This window comes from Natrix helvetica (genome assembly GCF_964273705.1).
Source record: "Natrix helvetica genome assembly, chromosome: 3".
NCBI lineage: Eukaryota > Metazoa > Chordata > Lepidosauria > Squamata > Natricidae > Natrix > Natrix helvetica.
In genome coordinates this window covers 136,797,996-136,821,694 of record NC_138549.1, presented here as the reverse complement: position 1 = coordinate 136,821,694, position 23,699 = coordinate 136,797,996, and the positions used below count along the sequence as shown (strand labels likewise).

At 38.6% G+C, this 23,699-nt stretch overlaps 2 protein-coding genes across 4 annotated transcripts; one reads left to right on the top strand and one right to left on the bottom strand.

The window, feature by feature from the left end:
• Positions 1 to 3,093: 3,093 nt before the first annotated feature.
• DCLRE1B (DNA cross-link repair 1B) lies at positions 3,094 to 9,689 on the bottom strand. 3 transcript variants are annotated; one of them, XM_081948579.1, is made up of 5 exons: positions 8,753 to 9,689; positions 6,151 to 6,350; positions 5,784 to 5,949; positions 4,971 to 5,153; positions 3,094 to 4,609 (listed from the first exon to the last, which is right to left on the bottom strand). In XM_081948579.1, exons 2-5 carry the CDS (start codon positions 6,337 to 6,339, stop codon positions 3,561 to 3,563), a joined length of 1,587 nt encoding a protein of 528 aa, XP_081804705.1. In that variant the 5' UTR covers positions 6,340 to 6,350; positions 8,753 to 9,689; the 3' UTR covers positions 3,094 to 3,560. The 3 variants fall into 3 exon arrangements, with proteins under 3 accessions (XP_081804705.1, XP_081804704.1, XP_081804703.1); XM_081948578.1 differs by lacking the exon at positions 8,753 to 9,689 and adding an exon at positions 7,916 to 8,031; XM_081948577.1 differs by lacking the exon at positions 8,753 to 9,689 and adding an exon at positions 7,736 to 7,962.
• Positions 8,083 to 22,434, top strand: AP4B1 (adaptor related protein complex 4 subunit beta 1). Its single transcript, XM_081948576.1, has 11 exons — positions 8,083 to 8,345; positions 9,995 to 10,151; positions 11,390 to 11,614; positions 11,991 to 12,121; positions 12,640 to 12,787; positions 13,879 to 14,375; positions 15,451 to 15,534; positions 16,926 to 17,029; positions 17,799 to 18,006; positions 18,655 to 18,939; positions 20,782 to 22,434. The coding sequence occupies exons 2-11, from the start codon at positions 10,039 to 10,041 to the stop codon at positions 21,207 to 21,209; spliced, it is 2,223 nt and encodes a 740-aa protein (XP_081804702.1). The 5' UTR covers positions 8,083 to 8,345; positions 9,995 to 10,038; the 3' UTR covers positions 21,210 to 22,434.
• Positions 22,435 to 23,699: the final 1,265 nt, after the last annotated feature.

Genomic DNA, 23,699 nt, shown 5'->3' with positions numbered 1-23,699 from the left:
TCTCTGTCATCCCCTCCTTCTTTTGCTCTCAATCTTTCCCAGCATTAGGCTCTTCTCCAGTGAGTCCTTCTCTCAATAGGTGGCCAAAGCACTTGAGTTTCGACTTTGGGATCTGGCCTTCTAAAGAGCAGTCAGGGTTGATCCCCTTTAGGACTGACGGTTTGATCCCCTTGTAGTCCAAGGGACTCGCAGGAGTCTTCTCCAGCACCATAGTTCAAAGGCCTCAATTCTTTGGCACTCCTAATCAATTTAGGACAATGCAAACACTGTATATTATCAATCAATGCATTATTTCTCTTTTGTCATCTGAAAGCAGATCCACAAATCATTTGCATATAACTCAAGAAAATTTAGCAACAACTATCTCATCAAATTGTAGTCCATAGTTAATGTAACTTTTTTAGATGATTAACAAAACATCTGAACCCTATATGACAGGGATGTCAAATTCAAGGGCCAAGGGCCAAATCCGGGGGTGCTTAGATATGACCCGTGGGGCCATCCTAGAAATGGTGAAAGACTGGCCCACGGTACCACTCTGCCAGCAAACAGTTGCAGGAGGCCGTTGCAGCTAAAAACAGAGTTCGCGAGGACCGTGTATGGCTCTCCCAAAGTCAATTTTTGCTGGTAGAGGGTTGCAGGCTATGTTCCCTCTAAGCTGCGCGGCTGTGCGGACGCGCAGGTGGCAAAACACAGCGCAGCAGTTTCCAACTGCCGCGCAGGGATCTTTACCATGATGGACTTTAAGCTGCAGGCGGCTAGGAGGCTTCTGTCAGCTGGGCCGGGATATTATAGTGCCTGAGGAAGGCGGGCCTTTGGCCAACAGAAATGTGGCTGTCTAGGGTTATGATTGGGCTCCCTCCCCTGGCGCGTGGCTGATTGACAGGGAGGCCATTCCCTCCTGGATCAAAGTTATTGAGTGGGGAGAGCAGCGGCAACAGCAAACTCTCCTCGGGACGTGCGGAGCATGCTTCCGTCGCAGTTTGTCGGCTAAGACCCCATGGCTGGGCTCCCGCTGTTGGCTCCACTTCCGAGATGCGGGTGTGTGGGAGGCGCTCGCCACGCAAGCAAATGGAAGCCCATGCCAGGTGGGCACATGTCTGAATCCAGCCTCTGCGTTCGGAGCATTGGGGCTCGAGGTTTTTTTCGCACGAAGGGGGAGTTGAGCTGGTGCTCCGCGGATTTTATTTGATTTTATTGCTCGAAAAGAAAAAGAAAACAGAGGCTTCTTGCTCCGCCTAGACCAGAAACTCAAAATCCGGAAAATTAACCTTGTTTAGGAAAGTTTTGCACTGATGGAAAAATAGTGTTTTCCAGTGAGTTTTTCCTACTTTTCCTTGTTTGCTTTTTTGGCCTCTATTCCTTCTCTTTTCTTTCTTCCTTTTTTCTTTCCTTCCTTCCTTCCTTCTTTCTTTCTTTTTTCTGCCTCTTTTTCTTATCCTCCCTCCCTCCTCTCACCTTTCTTTTTCTTTTTCTCCTCTTTCCTTTTTTGTCTCTCTGTCTCTCTGTGTGTGTGTCTCCCTTCCTTCCTTCCTCCCTCTCCCTCCTCTCCCCTCTTTGTTTGTTTCTTTATGTGCCCCAATTGCTAATCTACATCAATTGGTAATTTATTCATAACTTGCTAATATCACTGCAGACTATTGGATAGTAAGGGGGAAAGCATAAAGCATATAAAGTAATTCATAGTATGGAAAATGTGGATAGAGGGAAGTTTTGATCCTTTCCCCTTAGAGAGTCATCCATTAAACTTGAATACAAGTAGTCCTCAACTTACAACAGTTCACTTAATGACTAAAGTTACATCAGCACTGAAAAAAGTGACTTACGGCTGTTCTTCACACTTATGATCATTGCCGCATCCCCATGGCCACATGATCAAAATTTGGATCTTTGGCAACTGCCTCATATTTATGATGGTTGCAGCGTCCTGGGGTCACCTTTTGCAAACTTCTGCCAAGCAAAGTCAGTAGGAAAGTCAAATTGACTTAACAACCAGGTTACTGATTTAACCGCAGTGATTCACTAAACTGTATGTAGCAAGAAAGGTTATAAAATGGGGCAAAACTCACTTAACAAATGTCTCACTTAGCAATATAAACTTTGGGCTCAATTAGGGTCATAGATTGAGGACTACCAGTATAGGGAGATTTCTTTACTTAATGTATATTTACATGGTAGAATTGAGTTTCAAATAACAGATTTCGTTGTCGGGTGACATCTATGAAAAAAATTCAGATGCTCAGGCATGAAAATGTGCTGCTCAAACACTATACTTTTCCGCTCACACTGAAAAAAAATTAGAGGGAACATTGGTTGCAGGAGCCTGTCACAGCTGAAAATAGGAGTTCGGGAGCCCATTTTCGCTGGCAAGTGCTTGGGGCTGCCACAGGCTATCCCAACATGAGTGATGTTGAGCTGGACACGAACGTCCCAGCTCCTGAGGTCAAACAACCCTGGTGCAGCCCACAATGAAATCGAGTTTGACACCCCTGCTGTACGAATAAATCTGTGGGTTCGTATTTTATCTCTGGTGGCAGCACCATCTGAGAAAAGTTATTATAGCTACAGTATAAGATTGTACAAATTAACATGTTGCTTTAATATTTAAAAGTGCACCTAGAGATTTGAGAAACTGGCACAACTCAGCACTGACCTAACAAATATTCATTAAATGGAGAAAAACTTTTTCAATTTCAATTTGATTTAATGCCGTCGAAGACAAGCATAGATAATAGAATAAAGTTTAGAAAAGAATTAAAATACTTTTGTAAAATAACTAGTATCTAATATATAAAATATAAAATTCAGGATGTAGCCTATATTAATATAAACACTGATTTATAAGTATGGTATCGAAAATTAGACCAGAGTAAAAAATCTATTAATATCAACAAAAGTAGTAAATATTTTAAATTTAAATGAATTAGTTACAGTGAAACCTTGGTAATTTAACATTAATTTATTTTAACATTTAAATACCACCGATGCACTATAAATCTTTTCTTAATTCAGAGGCAGTTTTTTCATAAGTAGTCAGCTTGATTAAGTCTCCTGCTTGGTTCCTTTTTAAAAAAAACCCAAGGAAAAAATTAGTTCTCATTTTAAAACTTTATTAGGAAAAATATAAATATATCGCTGACAAACCATATTTTCTCAGGAATATTGTAAATTCACCGGAAAGATTTCAGTAGTGAATAACTTATGAAAAGACAGATTGCCAGATTCAGTTAAAAAAAAACAATCCCAATTATGCCAGCAAACATATATATCTAGGGATCTATGATTTATTAGCTAAATTAATACCAATAAGTTTCCCTAAAAGATAGGAGAAAACCTAAAAAGTGAATAGACATGCTGTTAATACTGAAGATTTATTTTTTATCAAAATGAATTACTTATCAAACAGGATCTGTTTTAATCAGTAACTGAAGCAGGTGGGGGAAGGACACAGATATGCCTCACTTGAAAATCAGATTATTATTCTGTAGCTATCCTCTTTTGGCACTTGATCAGACATTTTGCTTTTTCCTGTAAGTTCTTGTCCAGAATGTAAGCTTATATTACTCTATGCCTCTTGATACTCTTCCTCTTTTTATGTAGTTTTCTACTTGCAAATCAAAGTTTTTGAGGGAGTTTTTTCGCTTTGAGCTATTTAATGGACATAAATCATATTCCCGAGAAAGGTTTTTAAAAATCTGTTGATTGGCCATTCTGTGAATTTGATCAGTCTGTGATGCTGTTGAGAAGACATCATTGACCATGGCTGGTTGAGGAAGACACTCATTCTTCTCACAGGAAGAAGGAACTCTTTCTAGTGTCGAGACTGCATCCTTTCTGTCATTGGAGAAAGTGCATGTACATGCTGATGTTACAACTATGTGACACGTTTCAAATTCATTGTCAGCATTGTCTTTCAGCTGATGTTTGGTGGAAAACATGTTTTCTGACTCTACCACAGTAAGTACTCTGTCATTCTCAAGGTTTGATGGTTCTATTATTGTTTCTTCCTGTTTCTCTTCACACTGTGTTTCTGTTTCAGGGAAATCTTCATTCTGTCCAGTACATTTTTCAGGAGAGTCAAAGCAAACTCCCCTTGGAGCATGGTGAGAGATTGGCAATTTGAGTAGTTTTATCGGCCTTTCTTTCTTGTTTTCCATGGCTTGTTTAACTGATTCTGGAATTTTAGATTCCAGAAGTGAATAGTTTTCAGAGCTCAAGTATTCTTGAAAATATACTTGACATAGATCATTCTTCACTACAGGAATAATGGAACAGGGCTTTAGCCAAGCTACAAATTCTAATAGTTCTTGGAAAGATGAGTGGTCAGAATAAGGAACAACATGCATATTAGGGTGACTGATTTTCACTGGTCTGCTGGTAGGGAGAATAGCTATGGTTGGATGACTCCGATTCCAGTTGGTTATTGTTTCTTTGCAGATTTCTGAAAAATCCACAGCATGAATCCATCCAGCTCCTTTTTCAGAAGTGAAAACATCCTCAATCTCCAACAGCTGCAAAAGCTCCAACTTCTGGGGACTCACCACAATCCACGTATGAAATTCTTGGGCCAGTTCCACCAAAAGTGACTCCTTTCCCAAGCTATATGTACCTAAAAGATGACAAACACCTGTTAGCATTTCAAAAGCCAGGTGGCCTAGTACTACAGTAATTCAATCTTCAGAATGGAATGTATTTAACTATTGAAATAATTGTGGCTTAGCAGTGGAAGACGTCAAAAACCTGAAACATTACACATTCTCTTGGTGGAGTCCTTCTCCAGTGTCTAATGAATCACCAGGCAACCTTATGCAACTGTGTTTTTCCAGTGTGTGTGCATGTTTATACACACACACACTCTTCCACATAGATGAGCTCAATTTTCACACTTAAACATAAGGATTCTCATGTCAGTTAACAAGCTCCATGACTTCTTTCCATTCAATTAGGTCTGAAAAATTAGAACTTCTTACCAATCTTCACCTGATGATCAGGATGGTCCCTGATCAACTTTTTAATTTGCTCAGTGGCCTGTTCCTGGGATGGTAAGATAGTATTAGGATGACAGTTAGTATTATCCAGATAGAGGCAATTGATAAGCTTTGAGTTGCTTAGAACTGGATCTTGCTGCATGTTAGTAGCGTAACGAAAATCACCTGGTAAGACACAGATATAATGGGACTGTCAGGGGAAAATGTTTTTGGAAGCAAAATCCCACATTAATTAAGAATGAATATCTTTAGTTACTCTACAAGGAAGCAATCCTACTAAAGCATTTTCCTGCTTCCTTTATAAGGAAGCAATCTTCTAAAGCATTTTTCAATGTGAAATTCATATTTCATTGAGTCTTGCAAAATTACTGGTAATAGTTTAAAGCTAACTACTGAATGTGTATTGATACAAAATGGGTTTAAAATTTCTTCTACATCCAGGCCTGAACCTCAGACATTATACCATATCATTTTGCTGTTAAAGAAATCAGAGGCCATACTTTTAGAGCTTGCTTTTACAGGTAGCATCACAGAGCAAAAAACAAAAAAGCAGCTGAGAACACATGATTGTCATGATTCTTATACTACAAGGAGAAATCATGTAGCTTCCATGGAACTATTAAGGATAAAACCACAGCTACATGGACACTAGCAGAGGCAAGCTGCTATACAAGCAAACTACCAAGCTTGAGCGCAACAAGGACTTCATAGTTCAACAGTTGGCAACATATATTCTCTTCTATTGGAAGGGCAATCATAGTTGCAATCTTTCTCAAAAAACAAGGAAGTTCATACCTGTGTAGAGGATGACACCAAAGTACCCTTCAAAAAGGAACATGACAGATCCAGGGCAATGGTTAGCATCTATCAAGGTTACTGTCATGGTCTCTTTGCCAATATCATCCAAAGCCACAACATGGCTAGCTCCCACTTCCAAAGGACGGATCAATTGCTTAGCTACCTAGAATCCAAACGAAGACATAGTAGAATCAAGGTGAGACTTTGTCAAAAAGATAAGAAAATGAATAGTCTTCTAAATGATACTGAACTACATATTCCAGCATTATGAACACTAGAAAGGTTTGTCAGAATGTGTATTTCAGCACCATCAGGAAAACAAAAGATAAGAGAAACATTAGAACAATTACATAGACTTAAGTACCTTCAGCCTGAGATGTAGAATTTGACCTGTAACAGGCGAACAATAAACAGGTTGGTTCCAGGTGCTGGAAAGCCCCACAGTGTGGTCACTGTGCATATGAGAAAGAAAGAACAAGCGAGCCTGCCTAGCTTTCCTGATATTCCAAAAATCTACTGCAATGGGTGTGCCTGCAATCAGAGTCCCATTCATCACGTCAGCTCCTATAAAAACAATGAATTTGAATATTAAAAAAAAAACCTCAACACCCCCCCCCCCAAAAAAAAAGTTAAGATGAACTCATGTATCAGTAAAATTCCAAACTTATAACAAAGGGGATATGTGGGAATACTGATATCCAAAATTATATCCACTGGCAACAAGAACTTTATTTAGCTTAAAGTAATGTAGCAATATAGTACAATATGCTGTCTTATTTACTTAGCACTTGAGATTTCAATTACTGTGTTTCATGACACATTCCCAGATTGACAAAAGGGCGGTATCTGTGCAACACATACCAGATGTTCCCCACTTATTCCAGATGCCTGTTGTTACATAATCTCTGCAATTATTTGAAGATTATTACTGGAATGCAAGGGACACGGTGGCTCAGTGGCTAAGACGCTGAGCTTGTCAATAAGAAAGGTCGGCAGTTCAGTGGTTCAAATCCCTAGTGGCCCATAACGGAGTGAACTCCCGTTACTTGTCCCAGCTTCTGCCAACCTAGCAGTTTGAAAGCAGATAAAAACGCAAGTAGAAAAATAGGAACCACCTTTGGTGGGAAGGTAACAGCGTTCTGTGTGCCTTCGGCGTTTAGTCATGCTGGCTGCCACATGACCATGGAGACGGCTTCAGACAGCGCTGGCTTTTCGGCTTTGTAACGGAGATGAGCACCGCTCCCTAGAGTCAGGAACGACTAGCACACATGTGCGAGGGGAAACTTTCTTTTTACTGTGCATATGCCTTCAAGTCAGACTTAACTCCAGACAATTGTCTGAAATAGTTCTGCAGTTTTCTTGGCAAGGTGTTTCAGAAGTGGTTGGTCCTTGTCTCCTTCCTAGGGCTAGAAAGGGTGACTGGCCCAGGCTTCCTGCCTAAGGTGGCACCGGAACTCACTATCACCTAATGCTCATCTTCAAGGAAACTAAACTAAACCTCTCCCTACAGCAGGGGTGTCCAAACTTGGGAACTTTAAGACTTGTGGACTTCAACTCCCAGAATTCCCCAGCCAGCCGGCTGGCTGGGGAATTCTGGGACTTGAAGTCCACAAGTCTTAAAGTTCCCAAGTTTGGACACCCCTGCCCTACAGCATTCTTCTTCTATGAATTATTAGCAGTCTTTGAGATGACATCCAGGAGATCCCCAAGTTGTTCCTTTTAATGAAAAATGACCTAAATGTCGTGTGAAAGCGAAACCTTATGACATTTTAGCATTCCAGTTAAAGAGATTTAGAGAAAGTGATCCAGCGCAGAAAAAGTTTACGGCTCCCGCGGTTCGGCACTTTACAATTACTGTTTCATGACTCGGCGGGCAAAGAAGTTTGTTCGGGAGCCCAATCCACCCTCGTCCCTCCCCGAAATCATTTTTCAGAGCACAGGAAACTTACTGTGATCTGTCGTAGACTTGTAGGACAGGAAAGAGAAGGCAGCAGAAATGGATGGTTCGGGGAGCGTCCCAATCGGGGGAATGAGAGATCTCTTTCGATCCGGTCACTTTTCAAATATATTTCACACGGACTGCTAATTTTTTCCCGCCAGCGAATGGAAGAATCCAAACAGCCACTTACCCGTAAGCCACCGGGACAAACGAGCATGCGCGGTGCTTTCCAGGAGAAGGAAAAAACTTGGCTAGGCCACCGGCTTGAGAAAGCAAGCGCATGCCCATTATCGACCTGCCGGGAAGCTCATGCGCAGTATAGTCATAATGCGAGGGTTCCCATCGTGAGCTCTCGGCCGGTGTTTCTTGGTAGCTTTAAGATGTGTGGACTTCAGCTCCCAGAATTCCTCAGTTGAAGTCCATGCATTTTAAAGCTGTTCGGAATTGAGATGGATGTGTAATTCCATAGTCAGAAAATAAAACTTGCAGGAAACCTTGAACGCCTCTTTTTTTTTCCTGAGAAGACTGTTATAGAGACAGAAACTAAGAAAACAGACAAATCCGGGATTTTTGCGGAACTGTGACTAGGCAACAGTAACCTTTACTTCTTCAAGCATAAGGTAGCAGCAGCAGAGCCTGCGTCGTGTTTTGTCATGGGATTAAAACAAGGGTTCCTTTGCATTGCGAAGAAAATGGAGCGGATATCTCCGCTTACGGAGGTGGTGGTAGTAAAAAACAACAACGAGGCTGGGGCTGTTCGTGATAACCTTCCCGTGTACTCCGCAGTAGATTCATAATAATTCATATAATGATACTTCGGGCTACTATTGAGTATAAGGGTCCTGCAGAACATCTGAAGTTTTTTTCTGCTTTCTGATCCTACCTGCACCGAGATAAAAAGCTAAAAAGCCGGGAAATATTTTACGATGAAGATAATGTAAACCTTTATGTGACTGCCCAACAAATAAATTGCCCGGCATTTTATTGCCGGTTGTCATTTAATTTGAGGAACGAAAAATTGTATTACGGCTTTTAAAAGATTTTCATGAGGGTTGTCTTCCTCCACTTAGAGCTCGGTATTTCCGAGAATTTGACTCCCTTCCAAGGAGGAGGTAAATAGCAAAATTGAACTTTCGAGTGCATTCACTCCATTTATTCTCTAGCTGCCTGATTATAGAGAGGTGGTAATGCTTTGGTTTCTGCTTTCTGTCAGGCCAAAGCATTGGTGGCCATCCTTATAAACAAATAATAAATGGAGGTCTAAAATATTTATAAATAATTGTAGTTTCATACCAATAATGGTATACAATGACTGTGTTCATTATACAGTACAACCCTCATTTTTGTTTTGGCAGATAAGTTTAAATTTTTAGCCATCTATCCTCCCTCCCTTCCTCCCTTTGTACCTACCTAGCAGTATCTTGTGTCATGAAGTGTTCTTAGAATTTAACAGCTTACAGTGCATGTTGTCAAGGGCCTAAATTTTGTTCAAGGGACTGTGGGGATGCTGCTAGAGTCATAAATGCAAGGACCGGTTGTAAATCACTTTTTTCACTGCTGTTGTAACTTTGAGCAGTCAATGAACAAATAGTTGTAAATGGAGAACTACCTGTGATGTATCACCTACCTATGGATTTAATACCTCTTAGAACTATTCATCTGATGAAAAGCGATTCACCAAAAAGTGATAATTTGTTAGTTTGGTTTTGCTTATATATTTTATTGTTTTTACAGTACAATAAAGTCTAACGTAGCTACTCTTTATAAACCAAGTGTAATTAGTTATTTGTTATTTGCTATTCTTCTCTTATTGTTTTCTTGTCTTTCTATTATATCTCTTATATTTACTGTATTTTATTTGCTGTAAGCTCCTTGAAACAGAGACTTGTCAACCTGTTGCTTGCTAAAATGCCATGCTTGTTGCTGTCACAATGAGAGCCAGTTTGGTCTAACTAGAAAGCAGGAGGTTGTGAGTTGTCTAAGTCACCCACCCAGCTGGGTGACTTTGGGCCTGTCACTCTCAGCCCAATCAACCTCATGGGATTGTTGTTTTTGTGGGGAGAATAGGAGCAGGGAAGTGTGTTGAATATGTTCACCACCATGAGTTATTTGTAAACATAACAAAGGCAGGATACAAATTAATAAAAATATCTGTTCTAAGAAAAGATAAAAGACAAGACAAGAGATTGAAAGGGACAGAATGGAATAGCAATTATATGCTCAGTTTTCTTTATATGACTATATCTGCCCTTTGTGACTGCTATCCTAGGTTCTTCAACACTCAGAACTGCCAAAGGGTTTAGAATCTCAGCAATGCCATACCTTGGTTCAGAGGATACAGTGAAGGAGCTGAAGAGAGCCCTGTCCAACCCTCATGTGCAAACTGACCATCTTCGCTATAGAAATGTTATCCAACGAGTGATCAGGTCTGTGCTGAGATGCTTATGCCACAGTTTTTTTTTGCATTTTGCCAATTATAATTGGTCTTCTGAAATCCTGGAAGTTTTTAAATTCATACATGCAAAAATTGTTTTAGATAGTTGCTTATATAATATTGTAACAAAATTAAATAACAGGAAAGTTTAAAAATAATAAATAATCCAAATATATAATGTTTATTCATTTTAGCAATAATATGTTTATTATTAGTACATCATTCTATTTTAAACTGTTTTACTTTGTTCAATACCCTAATGCATTTTATCCACTTTATACCTTTCTCTAATTGTATATAAGAAAACCATTGACAAGAGTATCCTTTTGTTATCATATTTTTTGAATTTCATTTTGCAATCCTTTTGAGAAAATTCTGGTACATCTCAGTAGGTTAAACTTAGTTTTCAAGAGTGCAAAAACATTAGCATGCAACGTGTTGTGGATCTTACCCAATTATAAATAAAATAATGTAATCTTATAATCTATAGATGAAAATTCATATATAATTTTCATTTTTGCAACTGTGATTTTAAAAAACTTTCTGCTACCCTTAAACAGGTCAAAGAAATATCCCAAGACATTGGAACATGCTCTCATTAATTGAAAATTCTATTTAACCTTTCTACTAGTTTGTCAAATTTTATTAATTGTTAATATATTTCAAAGCATAAAAAGTATTATGTAAACATCGTATTATTATGGGTATGCAATAGTTTAATTGTGAATTCTCTTCTTACATTCTTCTATCAAAACTGCAGCTAATAAATGCTTTCTAAGAGAACTGTTGAAATGTTCTTATTTGACTTGGTGTTGAATAGCTAGGCTTAAGAATGTATATACATTGACACATTTATATTTCATATTTCTTGATTTATCTTTTCTGATACTTTAGAAAGTGGAGGATCACAATGAAATAAAGAAAGTCAAGTATGTAATATGTAGTCAAAAGTAAGCATAAAATACTCCAGGTGAAGAATTTAGGTTTTGTGGTGCAGGGCTTAATTTGACTCTGTTTGCAGTTAACCTGCTGCACTGAGGTGGGATACAAATAAAACTTAGAATGTATTAGCACAGGTATATGCACACATTCTGGGTGCCAACTTGTTATGACTTATGCATTGATTATAATAATTACAAAGTTATGCAATATTTTGAGTTTTCAGATAGATTAATACCGGTATGAAATCTCAGTTGCTGTATCTACATTTTTCTTATCTTTTTCTTGCAGACATATGACCCAAGGTGTAGATGTGTCCAGTGTTTTTATGGAGATGGTTAAAGCTAGTGCTACCATAGATATTGTTCAAAAGAAGCTAGTGTACTTGTATATGTGTACATATGCTCCTTTGAAACCTGATCTAGCTCTTTTAGCTATCAATACTCTGTGCAAAGACTGTTCAGACCCCAATCCTATGGTTAGAGGTCTGGCCCTGCGCAGCATGTGCAGTCTGAGGTAAGAAAACGTACTGCTTACTTTGACCTTCACAGTCATCTCGTATGAGAGAAGGGTAGACACTCAAATACAGGGGTTATTGTTCAAAAACTCATGACCTGAACTATGAGCTTTCAGTTCTTTTTTCTTGAATCTAACTCTTATCAGTAAGACATCACTACAAATAGCACTTTCCTCCTAGTTCTGAGACACATTTGAAGAGCTTTCTGTTTTGCTGGCCAAGATTGAATTTCCCTTGAATTACGTAGATTGTTATTTTCCTCTCAGACCTATGGAACCTAGTGCAGATATTTAATAATATTTAATTGGAAGTATTGAGGGCATCCATTTAGTGTTTTATGAGAATTTATAGATTGATAGCCTACAATGTTCTTAGGATGCCTGGCATACAAGAATATATTCAGCAACCAATCCTCAATGGTCTGCGAGACAAAGCTTCTTACGTAAGGAGAGTAGCTGTTCTTGGATGTGCAAAGATGCAGAAACTTCAAGGAGACTGTGAAGTGGGTAAATAAACATTTTTCCATTCTCTTTTCAATCCCGCCTCTTCATTCATATTAAAATAAATGTGTGGCATATAGTTTTGATGTTATAAAGAGAAAGTTAGCCATGAATGTTGTAACTGTTTTAGTCTGTGTGTAGGGAGTGGGGATCTCCCCTTCAGAGAAGGCACATTCTTACCTTGCCCCATAATTATTTGCTAGAAATTCTTCTCAGCAACCTCGTATTTATTATTTGAAAACTTGCCTGAAATTCTAGGTTCCTTACAACAATCAAATAAATCAACAATAAAATAAATAAAATAAAGATAAAAGAAGGCACTAAGTGAAGTGAGAGGTCTCATTCTTCCTCACCAAAGGCCTGGGTGAAGACCTAGCTCTTTTCAACAACATCAGAGTGAGGAACATCTGGATTGTTTTCATTAAATAATTGTTTATGTTTGTATACATCCTGTTAAAAGCAGCATTTTATTGCAGATGAAAGGGGAAATATTTCTGACTTCCTTTCTGTCGTGCTTTCTGCAGATGGTGCACTAGTTAATGAGTTATATAGTTTGCTTCGGGATCAGGATCCTATCGTAGTGGTAAATTGTCTGAGGGCTCTTGAGGAAATTCTGGCACATGAAGGAGGAGTTGTCATCAACAAACCCATTGCCCACCATCTTCTTAACAGGTACATTCTCCTCCAAAATTCTTGAGTAAACTAGAAGTATCGCTCTCCACTGCCCTTTGTGTTTTGAATTGTGAAAACCATATGCGTGTCAAATTAATGCTAATATTTTCTGTATTAATTTATTGCATTTATAACCTATAACCTTTCTGCAAAAAAGGCAATCATAGCAGCTAACAATAATAATAAAAAATAAAAACAAACATTTAATTAAAATGCACCATGAATTAATCAAAAATACTTTTGTGGGAGAATACCAGAATAGTTAAGTCTTTTTTCAAGAGATTGACAGAGCAGCTAAATAGTAGACAGCTGCTTGACCAGAAATAACCTACTAACAAGAAGACAACTTCTCTCAGCAGGAAGTGCCTCACCTGGAATCCACCATTGAAAAGACCTTTGCATAATATGAAGTAACATCGTCCAAGGTCTTTCATTTTTACATGGTGGCAGCTGAAATAATTACTTGTTCTGAAGAATTGTTTCCTAGTTCTGACTTTAAAGCATTTGAGTATTAATATAAAATACCCTTGGCAATTATATACAATTTAAATAAAATAACTGGTCAGCTTGTAAACCCAGTGCTCATAGATAATATATGATTGCTCATCTGATTTTTAGGGGCATGCATAGCAGATATGATATTATTGTTATTGATACATTTTATCCTATTTTTTATTTATAACTATTGGACACAATCAGATGACAAAAATCTATGTATCTATTTGGAAATGTTAATGCACTCCATGTTCCTTTCTTCCCCACAATAACAAGCCTGAGGGTTGGGTTTGGTTGAAGGAGACTAACTGGTCCAAAGTCATTCTGCCACCTTTTATGCTTAAGGGGGATAATCTGTCATTCAAATATATATTTGTATTATTCTTTAAAATGTTGAAAACTCTGTAAGTCGAGGGATAAGTAAAAATGTACTTTAAGTATATAGTTTAGTAGTATTTGGTCATATCCTTCAATTTCATCTTATTGATTCATATATTTAATACTGATGAAATAATGGAAAAAGTGGCCTGCAGGTTGGGGAACGAAGCTATCGTTTCCCTGCATCACCATTTGGGTTTGTGTTTTTCTCTTTGCAGGATGCCAGATCTGGATCAGTGGGGGCAGAGTGAGGTGTTGACTTTTCTGCTGCGATACAAACCCCGCTGTGAAGAGGAGCTTTTTGATATCCTGAATTTACTTGATGGATACCTTAAAAACAGCAGTTCCAGTGTCGTGATGTCTGCCACAAAACTCTTCTTGGTGCTGGCTAGAGAATTCCCGCATGTCCAGGCAGATGTGCTTGTAAGAGTTAAAGGTCCACTCCTAACAGCTTGCACATCTGGGTGTAGAGAACTCTGTTTCACTGCTTTGTGTCACGTGCGGCAGATAATAGACAGCCTTCCTGGCCATTTCAGTAGCCAATATAAGAAGTTCTTCTGTTCTTACTCGGAACCACATTATATCAAGTGCCAGAAAATGGAAGTGCTATGCAAGTTGGTGAATGATGAAAATGTTCAGCATATATTGGAGGAATTGAGAGACTACTGCACTGATGTGTCAGCAGAGCTTGCCCGGGCAGCAATATTTGCCATAGGTAAGTGGACTGCTAGGATTCTAATGCAAGACCTCCAGCATGCAAATAAATGTACACCAATGTTGTAATGTCTATGTAAACAAAATATAAAACAGCACCCCTCTCCCCTGCAATTATATTGCAAATTCTGCATCCGTTAGCATTTCTTTTGGATAGAAAAGAATATGACTCTCTTTACAGGTGTGGGTAGGAAAGTCTTCTCCAGAACAAAAAATATACTTCAAAGACAAGCAAAGTATGGTCAAACTAGAAAATGAAGCAATTCAAAGTTAGACCAATCTTTTGAATATGTTTGCTATGATCCCTGCCAGCTAAGATATTTCTGAACACTCATAATAACCAAGAAAGTATGTTTGTTCAAAAGTACCGTATTTTTCAGACTATAAGATGTACCGGACCATAAGGTTTAGAGGAGGAAAACAAGAAAAAATAGTTTTTTGCCTCAGCATATCCCATTTTGTGTCCCATGCATCGGGGAGGCCGAAAATGGGACCCACAGAGGCCAAAAATGAGCCCGGTTTTGGCCTGCAGAATGCTTCTGGACTCCAGGGAGGCCAAAAATGCGCCTGTATTCGCTCTATAAGACACACAGACATTTCCACCCACTTTTTTGGGGAGTGGTGTAAGGTGCATCTTATAGTCCGAAAATTTAAAGAGCATAGCAGCTTTAGTCTTTATTTCATATCAAATGACTCCAAAATTTAAGAAATCTTAAGAGAGCTATTACTGTATTGACAAAATGCATATCAAGATATATGTTGTTTGCCTTATCACCTAATATCGTTTGCCTTATTGGAGTTTGATGTAGTGATTAAGGTCCTAGACTAGAAACAGAGAAACCATAGATCCCTTCCTTAAGTGGTCCAATAGCCTGGCTAGAATTTTCTCATCTATAATATTACTGTTTCCCAAACTGTTCCACTTTGTCCTATTTTGCATTTCTGTACCGAGAACTACTAATATCTCTGTGTTGCTGGATCACTCTTTTCAGATTAAGGAATTATTAAGCAATTTTGAGAACTTTGGGTCATATGTGTCATATTTTGTTGTTTTGTTATTGTTGTTATTTTTTTAGGAAATATTGCAAGAACCTACTCAGAACAATGTGTGAGGATTCTAACAGAACTTCTTGAGCTGAAGCAAGAACATATAACATCAGGTATTATTCCGGATTTTCTGGTTTATATTTGATTTGCACCGTTGCAAGATTTGGCCTGTTTGATCAGATGCGACATACTTTCTTCTAAATTTAGAAGAAATCCAAAAGTTGCTTCCAAATGAGTAGGGGTAAATATATGGTACAGGTTGGGCCTCCTTAAAGAAACTGCCTATTCTCCTGGTTCACATAGAGGCCAAGGAAATAAATAATTTGCAATGAGGACAAGATGTAGCAGGTCCTTTCCAGTGGGTGTGGAACACTCTTATCATTTTCTTAATTAAGGAACTTCAACAAGTGTGGCAAGGACACTGACCCGCTATTCCAAATCATCTTTTTTTGTCTTTAAATCTGAAAAGCACAGTCTCATAGTTATTGCTATGTTTAAATGACATAAATCAGGGATGTCCAAACTTGGCAACTTTAAGACTTGTGGACTTCAACTCCCAGAATTCCCCAGCCAGCTCTGGGAGTTGAAGTCCACAAGTCTTAAAGTTGCCAAGTTTGGACACCCCTGACATAAATCTTTCATTTCCTTACTTGAGACCCTGCCACAAATCATGTGGGATACTAATATACCAGGTACCATATTCCCTTTTTAATCACTGAAGCTTTTAAGATTTTTTAAAGTAACGTTGCTCACTTTGACTCCATTTTTCCCCCCTTGACAACTAAAAATAGACTTTCTGAATGGGAAAAACAATCTATTCTAGAAGAATTTGCATCTTTGGGAGTCTCCTCAATTTGTCATAGTTCCTGGATGACCAAGTGATTGCTCAGGGCTAAAAGTGTTTTACATATCCAGCTATTCATTCTTGGACAGATCTGGCCTTAGTCCCATCCAGATTAGATTCCTGGTATTTATTTTCTAGAGCCTGCCTAGAAAGGTGTTCTTAACTAGCAGTACTGCAAAGGTGTAACCTGTCATTTCCCCCCTATCCTAACCTGTTTTAAAATACCATGGACTTCTACTTCAACTGAAAGCAATTCAGGATATTGGTATCACTTATAATTCTCCATAGAACTTCACATAACTTAGAATACTGGGAGACCCTTTTCCTTGTACACAATCCTCTCTATCAGCTATGCCATCTCCTCAATTACCGTTTTGCCTTCTGGGATGGTTAGGGAATCAGACATAGCCTTTTTAGTGGCAGCACCCTAATCATGGGTCTTCCTTCCAAGCAGGTCTAACATTTTATTGTATTTTAGGTAAATAGTGAAAATTCATTTGGCTGGGATTTTATTGCATTTTAATTCTATTAGCTGCAAATTCTATTTTAACCACTCCTTGGTGTGAAATTTACTCTACTCGGGTTTTAATGGTGTTAAGATGTTATCACTTTGAGCAAAAAGTGTTGTACATAAATATATTGTTGTCTATTTCCCTACAGCGGTAGTACAGGTGTTCCGAGATCTGGTATGGTTGTGTCCACAGTGTATAGAGTGTGTGGCCCAGACTTTGTCTGGCTGTGAAGAGATCATCCAGGACAGTGAGGTAACAGAAGATGTTTTTTATAATACAGATGACTCAAAACCCTTGAGTCCAATTCCAGAAGCAAAAAATGCACCTTGTGATCCAGAGTTCTGTATGAAACCCTCATTTCTGGTATAGTACAGCTGGAGGTACTGCCTCCAGCTGTACTATAATTCATTTCATAATTGTATCTGCCTCTCCTCTAGTCTGTTGATGAAATCTAAAATTGAGGCTGAAAGTTAAAAAAAAAGTATATATTTATTATATATAAGTGAGTTTTTAGCGTAAGCAATCATAAAATCAAATACAGGTAGTCCTCGACTTATAATCACAACTGAGCCCAAAATTTCTGTTATTAAGTAAGACATTTGTTAAGTGAGTTTTGCCCCATTTCACAACCTTCCTTATCAGTTGTTAAGTGAAATACTGCAGTTGATAGGTTAGTAACCTGGTTGCTCAGTGAATCTCACTTCCCCATTGACTTTGCTTGCCAGAAGGTTGCAAAAGGCGATCACATGACTTTGGGACACAGCGACTGTCATAAATATGTTGCCAATTCAGTTGCCAAGAATCTGAATTTAAATCCTATGATCATAGGGATGCTTCAAAAATTGTAATTGAAGAATGGTCATAAGTCATTTTTCCAGTGCCATTGTAACTTTGAACGGTCACTAAATGAACTGTTGTAAGTCAAGGGCTACCTGTAATAGTCTTAACATGGAGGTTCGGTATGTGAAGTGTTCTCAACAGTACTGAATGCCAAATGTTTCCATGGTTTAATTTTTTTTAGGGAAAGCAAGCATTAATCTGGCTTCTGGGTGTACATGGAGAAAGAGTTCCCAATGCCCCTTATATATTAGAAGATTTTGTGGAGAATGTAAAATCAGAACCATTCTCAGTTGTCAAGCTGGAACTACTGACGGCTGTGGCCCGGCTCTTCATAGCACGTCCTGCTGAATGTCAGGACACCCTGGGTCGATTACTTTATTATTGCATTGGTAAGTCTGTTACTTCTATGGCGGTTGCTATATCGTGAATTAGAGGAAAGACAACAGTTACACCCTGTTTCCCCGAAAATAAGACCTCCCCAGATAATAAGCCCAAACGGGTTTTTCAGCACATGCGCTAAAATAAGCCCTCCCCAAAAATATTGCAAGATAGCAGCAGCCATAAGGTGACCATGCTCGCCGCCTCCTGCACCTCAAAAATAACAAGACCTCCCCGAAAATAAGTCCAAGTGCTTATTTTGGGGTCAGAGGAAAATAAGACCCTGTGTTTGTGTATGCTTTTCTATGGTAACTACCGTGTTTCCCCCAAAATAACACCCTGTAATAAGACCCTGAGCCGCACGATCGTTGGAAGCTCTTTTTTTCACTTTTTAAAGCATTTTTTTTCCTGCCTATTTGCCCAAACTGGCAGGAAAAAAAAATCATCTGAAGCTTCTTTTTACTACTGATTCACAGAACCAGGGACAATCGTCCCTACTGGTTTGGCCAAACTGGGCAGATTTCACTCCGCATAACAGGTTCTAAAGTAAAAAGGGATGGATTGGGAAAGACCTCTTGGAACTACATCACTAAAAGCCAAGTGAAGTAATTGCTTATTTTTGCTGTTGTTGTTGCCAAATGTTTGTGCCTGTGATCCAGAGGAGGAAAAAGACATGGCAGTTCGGGACCGTGCCTTATTTTACTATCGTCTATTGCAAGCTGGGGTGGAAGAAACAAAAGGAATTCTGTGCAGTCCAACATCGGATCGTTCTCTCCGCCTTTTAGAAGAGCAGACCGAAAGTTCCATTAACGAATGGGTCCATGACTTTAATTCCTTGGTGCCCATCTATGGCAAAGATCAATGGGCTGCTATGACAGCTAGTCGAGTAGTTGATCTCCACTGTACAGATTCCAGCACAGATGATTCCAAAAGAGAAGGCAAAGGTAAGAGATACGTAGATTTTAGTTACTTTCCTAGTCTTCCTGTGCTCACTTAACCTAATAAGGATAGCCAGAGTATTCACTGGAAAAAAAAACTTTTAGATATTAATCTATGGAGATTCTCAGTCATCCACGGTTTGTCCCAAAGGTGCTTTTTCCAAGAGGCAACTGAACTGGACTTTCTGGTTTTTCTTTGAAGTTGTTTCGCTTCTCATCCAAGAAATTTCAGCCTCTTGAAAGAAGCACCTTTGGGACATCTGATTGACAAGTTATTCTTCGCTTTGTAGATGATACTAAGTTTGTTATTGTAATGTTCATGCTAATAACAGCATATAGTATTACTATTAACAGCATATATTGTTAATAGTACTTTCTCCACTGCAAAGTTCCACAAAACGTAGCGCTCTCTCTTTCATATTATTTAACTACTATATGAAACTGATTCATCTTTGAGTTTAGGGTGAGACATCAACATATGCTGATGTTGTTCAGCTCTACATTGTCAGCTCAAGAGATGCAATAGAGATACTTTTTCAGTTTCTATAAGCTGTGAAGCACTGGATTTGACAAAACAGACTCCCAGCAAGAAAGAGCTAGTGTTTTTATGCAAACAATGTAGCTTGATGTCAGTTCATGGTTTATTTTGTGCAAAATTGCCTTTCCTTTGAATTAGGGTTCTCCTGCATTAGAGCAGCAGGTCAAGACCATGGCCAGTAGAGCTTTCACTCAGCTATGACTGTTGTGGTAATTACAGTCCTTCTTGGACTAGACACCCTTATGGTATTTAGGGATTCACTGTACCATCATATCCCCACAGTTACATGATCACAATTCTGGCAACCAGCTTGCGTTTACAACCGATTGCAGCATCCTGCGGTCACATGATCAAGTTTTACAACCAGAGTTACAGCTGTCCAAAGCAAATAACACATTAGAGAAGCAGGATTTGCTTAACAACCATGTTATTTACTTAATGACCATTGTAAACATTGTTGTAAAATCGGGTCCCGCTTGATTTACAACCGCAATGATTCATGATAGAAATTTCAGTCTGCATTGTGGTTGGAAGTCATGGCCTACCGGTTGATACAATTAAGACTCCCGTTCTTACATAAGAAACAAGAATGTGGACCCAGAGAAAGAATATAGGCATTTGCTGGGAGACTAATGGTCTTCCTTATGCAGTTGGTTGGCCACTGTGAGAACATATTGTCAGATTAGATGGGGCAGGGATTCAATCCAGGAGACACTGCTTATGTTCTTATGATACATTTCATTCATGGCCCTAACAGTCTGGACTAGCCAACCTCCTGAGGTACTGGGTATTTGCAAAGTTGTTAACATTAATTTATTCAAATAATCTTTGGAAACTAATGGTGGATCTGGGTTGCTTTTATAGAAATAGCACTTAGACTTATATACGCTTCATAGTGCATTACAGCCCTCTTTAAGCAGTTTTACAGAGTCAGCACATTGCCCCCAACACTCTGGGTCCTCATTATACCAACCTCAGAAGGATGGAAGGCTGAGTCAATCTTGAACCCGGTGAGATTTGATCTGCCAAACTGCTGGCAGCCAGTGATCAGCAGAAGTAGCCCGCAGTACCGCACTCTAACCACTGAGCCAACACAGCTCATCTAACACATAATTTTATGATTATAATTTAGATCTTGATTTTGATTTCAATGTACGATGTGTTTTATACAGAGGATTAGAAGGATGAGTTTAGTGTTGCGTTTTAACAGAAGCTATTGCTGCAAACCTCTGTGAGTCAGATGATTTGATGGTACACAAATGTATGTAATAAATAATAAGTAAATATTATGGCCTTTCTTTCTTTTTCAGTGCCGCTGATGTTGGAAAAGAAGGAGAAGGACCCTGTTCTTAAGGCCAGTTCCAGTAGCCTTATCTTAATATCTAGTCTATGTCTGACTGCAGAGCAGTTTGAAAGGACATGGCTAAACCTGGCTGTTGGCTGCCAACAAGCCATTCCTTGGCAGGAATCCATGCAGCCGGAGACTTTGCAGGCTGCCTTGCAGATGGTCCATATTCAGACTATTGCAGTGAGCAAGCCTGGTTCACAGTCATGGAAAGTCTACCTAGGGGCACAGGATGACACAGGCTGCCTTTTCCTAACTGAGCTGCAGCTGGAGACTGGAAGTGCAGAGATGCAGATTTTAGTGAAGCAGACTGAAAACAAGCCGGAAGCCCTGCAGGCATTTGTTGTGCTCTTGAAGACAGTTCTGGAGACAGTGGCAGGCCTGACATCCTGATTTTTTTTCTAATTTATGGGGTTGATCATAACCAGGAAGAGTTTGTATACAGTTTATTTATTGTATTCTTTAGATGAAGCTGTAGGTCTTACAAGGTATCTGTAAAAGCTTTCTACAGAATAACTTTTAAGGCAAATGAAAACTTTGTATTTAGAAAAATACGCAGAGAAACCAACCACCCTCAAAAGACCAAATATGAAGAACACGTCTATTGACAAACAAAGGGAACTTTGCATTTATCTACAGAATTAAAATTAAAATGGAAGAGCTGAGATTTCAGGGTGATGGTGAATTAAGGAGCATTTTTGTGTCTGGAAGATGTCACTTAGCAATATTCCCTCTAACTTCTGACAATCGTGTATGGAAAAAAAATGTTTTGTGAAGCTTTTTCTAAACCAAGTACAAATTTCTTTGGCACAATATGAGTATATGAGTAAATGCAAATTAAAACATTTGCAATTATAATTTTATTTTGCTTAATTTCAATTTTATTTATATATTAAACCCACGTGGCCTCCTGTTTTAAATAGAACAATCCTAAATTGTATAATAATCAGTTTGTTCTTTCTCTTTGATAGCCGGTGTCAATCTGTTCATTTCTGCACATTCTAATATTTTCCTAATCACATTCTCCTCTGTAGGGATCTCTTCACTTTTCCAATTTTGTGCAAATGCAATCATAGCTGCTGTTATAACATGAATAATCAAATGTACATTTTCTTTACTATAATTTTCTAGTAAAATCCCCAACAAAAATATTTCAGGTTTTAAGTCAATATGTAAAACAACAATAAAACATTCATGTCACTCATACACAAAGGAGCACAGTCCCTTTCCAGCATTCTCCAACTCATAATGGTAATCAATATTTTGTATGCATCTACAATAGTTTCATTAGGTGTGGAAATTTGATATTGTAATAAAAGAAGTTGTTTGAGGCAGTTTCAGAGCTTATCATGGTCAACACAATCAAAGGTGTTTATATAGTCAATAAAGCACACGTAGAGTGCTTTTTGATATTCCTGTGCTTTTTCCATCATCCAACATAGATTAGCAATATGATCACATGTTCCTCTTCCTTTCCGAAATCGTGCTTCTATATCAGTCAGTTGTTGGCAGTTGGATTCAAGAAAACTTTACCCACATGTGGTATCAAGGCTATGGTTCAGTGGTTGGAACAGTGTTTTGTATCACCTTTCTTTGAGATTGGGATAAATTCCATTCTTTTGGCTGATGACCAGTCTTCTATACACTTTGGCAAAGCGCTTTCAGTGCTTTTGTTGGCAGAGGTTTCAGCAACTGCAGTGCATGGGCTTCACTTAGCTGCTAAGTGAATGGAGTAGCAAGGTGCATTGATTTACTTCCATTTAGATCCTACTTCATTTCCAAAAAATTGGTGGCTTACAGTGCACTACAACTAGGGTTAAAATTAATAGTAACCATTCCTGATAAAATTACAATCAATGGATTCTTCTATCCTTCAGTGCTAGAATTATCTTATTCCCCAAAAGCCCCCTTGAAAGCCATGTAAAAGGAAAGGTGTCAGTTCAGATGACAGTACAATGGAAGGTAACATACATCTGAAGTGGTTTGCTCTTACATGGATTCTTTTCTAGGTTTATTCAGCAATCAGCCTGTATGTTTGCTTCAGTTCTATAAAATCTCTTACTGTACATAGGAAACGAATCAGAATAGCTGAACATTCAGATAGGTAGTCTAAAATACTGTGTATTTGAAAAACCCACACAATACTGAAGGAAAAAAAAGTAGAATATAGTTTCTTTGACCTAAAAGTAGGAGGTTTTAAAAAGGTGCACGTTTTTCTCTTGTCTCAGGAAAATTGTGTCACTTTCAAAGTCATTTTAATATTTCTGCAACTCAAGTAAATTTACAACCTGCCTTTGTTATTTTTCTGTGCAAGAATTGATTCTTCTGCTCTGGAAAAAAAAATGTCTATAGCAGGAGAAAATGTTGCATCTGTTTTTTCTCAACCCAGATGAAAGTTATGTTTTACGTTGGGAAAAACAGCAGTATTTTTGGATAAGCTGCCTCTTTTTCTGTCTCGAACTCAGGCTGTCAACTTTGCAGCTAACAAGCTCAGTGTCTTTAACCACTGAGCCATTGCATCACCCCACCCCACCCATATATATAGCCATTTCTAGTATAGATTATTATGAAGGGAAGTGGGTGAACCCAGTATCTTTTTGATGGCTCTGAACTGACTTTAGCAAAGCTAATTCTCCCAGTTCCCAGAACATTAAAACCCTGCCAAGAACTCTGTTAAGTGGTTTTGTTGTAAAGCACATCTGTTAGAAGCACTCTGGGAAATTCCAAATCTTCTCCTTAATCCGGAGAACAGTTTGGAGAGCCAATACATCCACTGGTTCCACTTTCCACTATGGCTACTGGCTCTACTAAAACTGAAGTTGTTTTTACTTCCACCATTGCTTCCCTGGAAATGCCTCTTAGAAAACAATGCTCAGAAGGAAT

Bases quoted from the DNA above. Each gene is read 5' to 3' on its own strand.
- DCLRE1B (XM_081948579.1), bottom strand. From the start codon at position 6,339: ATGAATGGGACTCTGATTGCAGGCACACCCATTGCAGTAGATTTTTGG. The intron at 5,154-5,783 runs GTATGAACTTCC...GTGTCTTACCAG, and splicing joins TGGTGTCATCCTCTACACAG to GTGATTTTCGTTACGCTACT. The intron at 4,610-4,970 runs GTAAGAAGTTCT...GTCATCTTTTAG, and splicing joins TGATCATCAGGTGAAGATTG to GTACATATAGCTTGGGAAAG.
- AP4B1 (XM_081948576.1), top strand. From the start codon at position 10,039: ATGCCATACCTTGGTTCAGAGGATACAGTGAAGGAGCTGAAGAGAGCC. The intron at 12,122-12,639 runs GTAAATAAACAT...TGCTTTCTGCAG, and splicing joins TCAAGGAGACTGTGAAGTGG to ATGGTGCACTAGTTAATGAG. The intron at 12,788-13,878 runs GTACATTCTCCT...TTCTCTTTGCAG, and splicing joins GCCCACCATCTTCTTAACAG to GATGCCAGATCTGGATCAGT.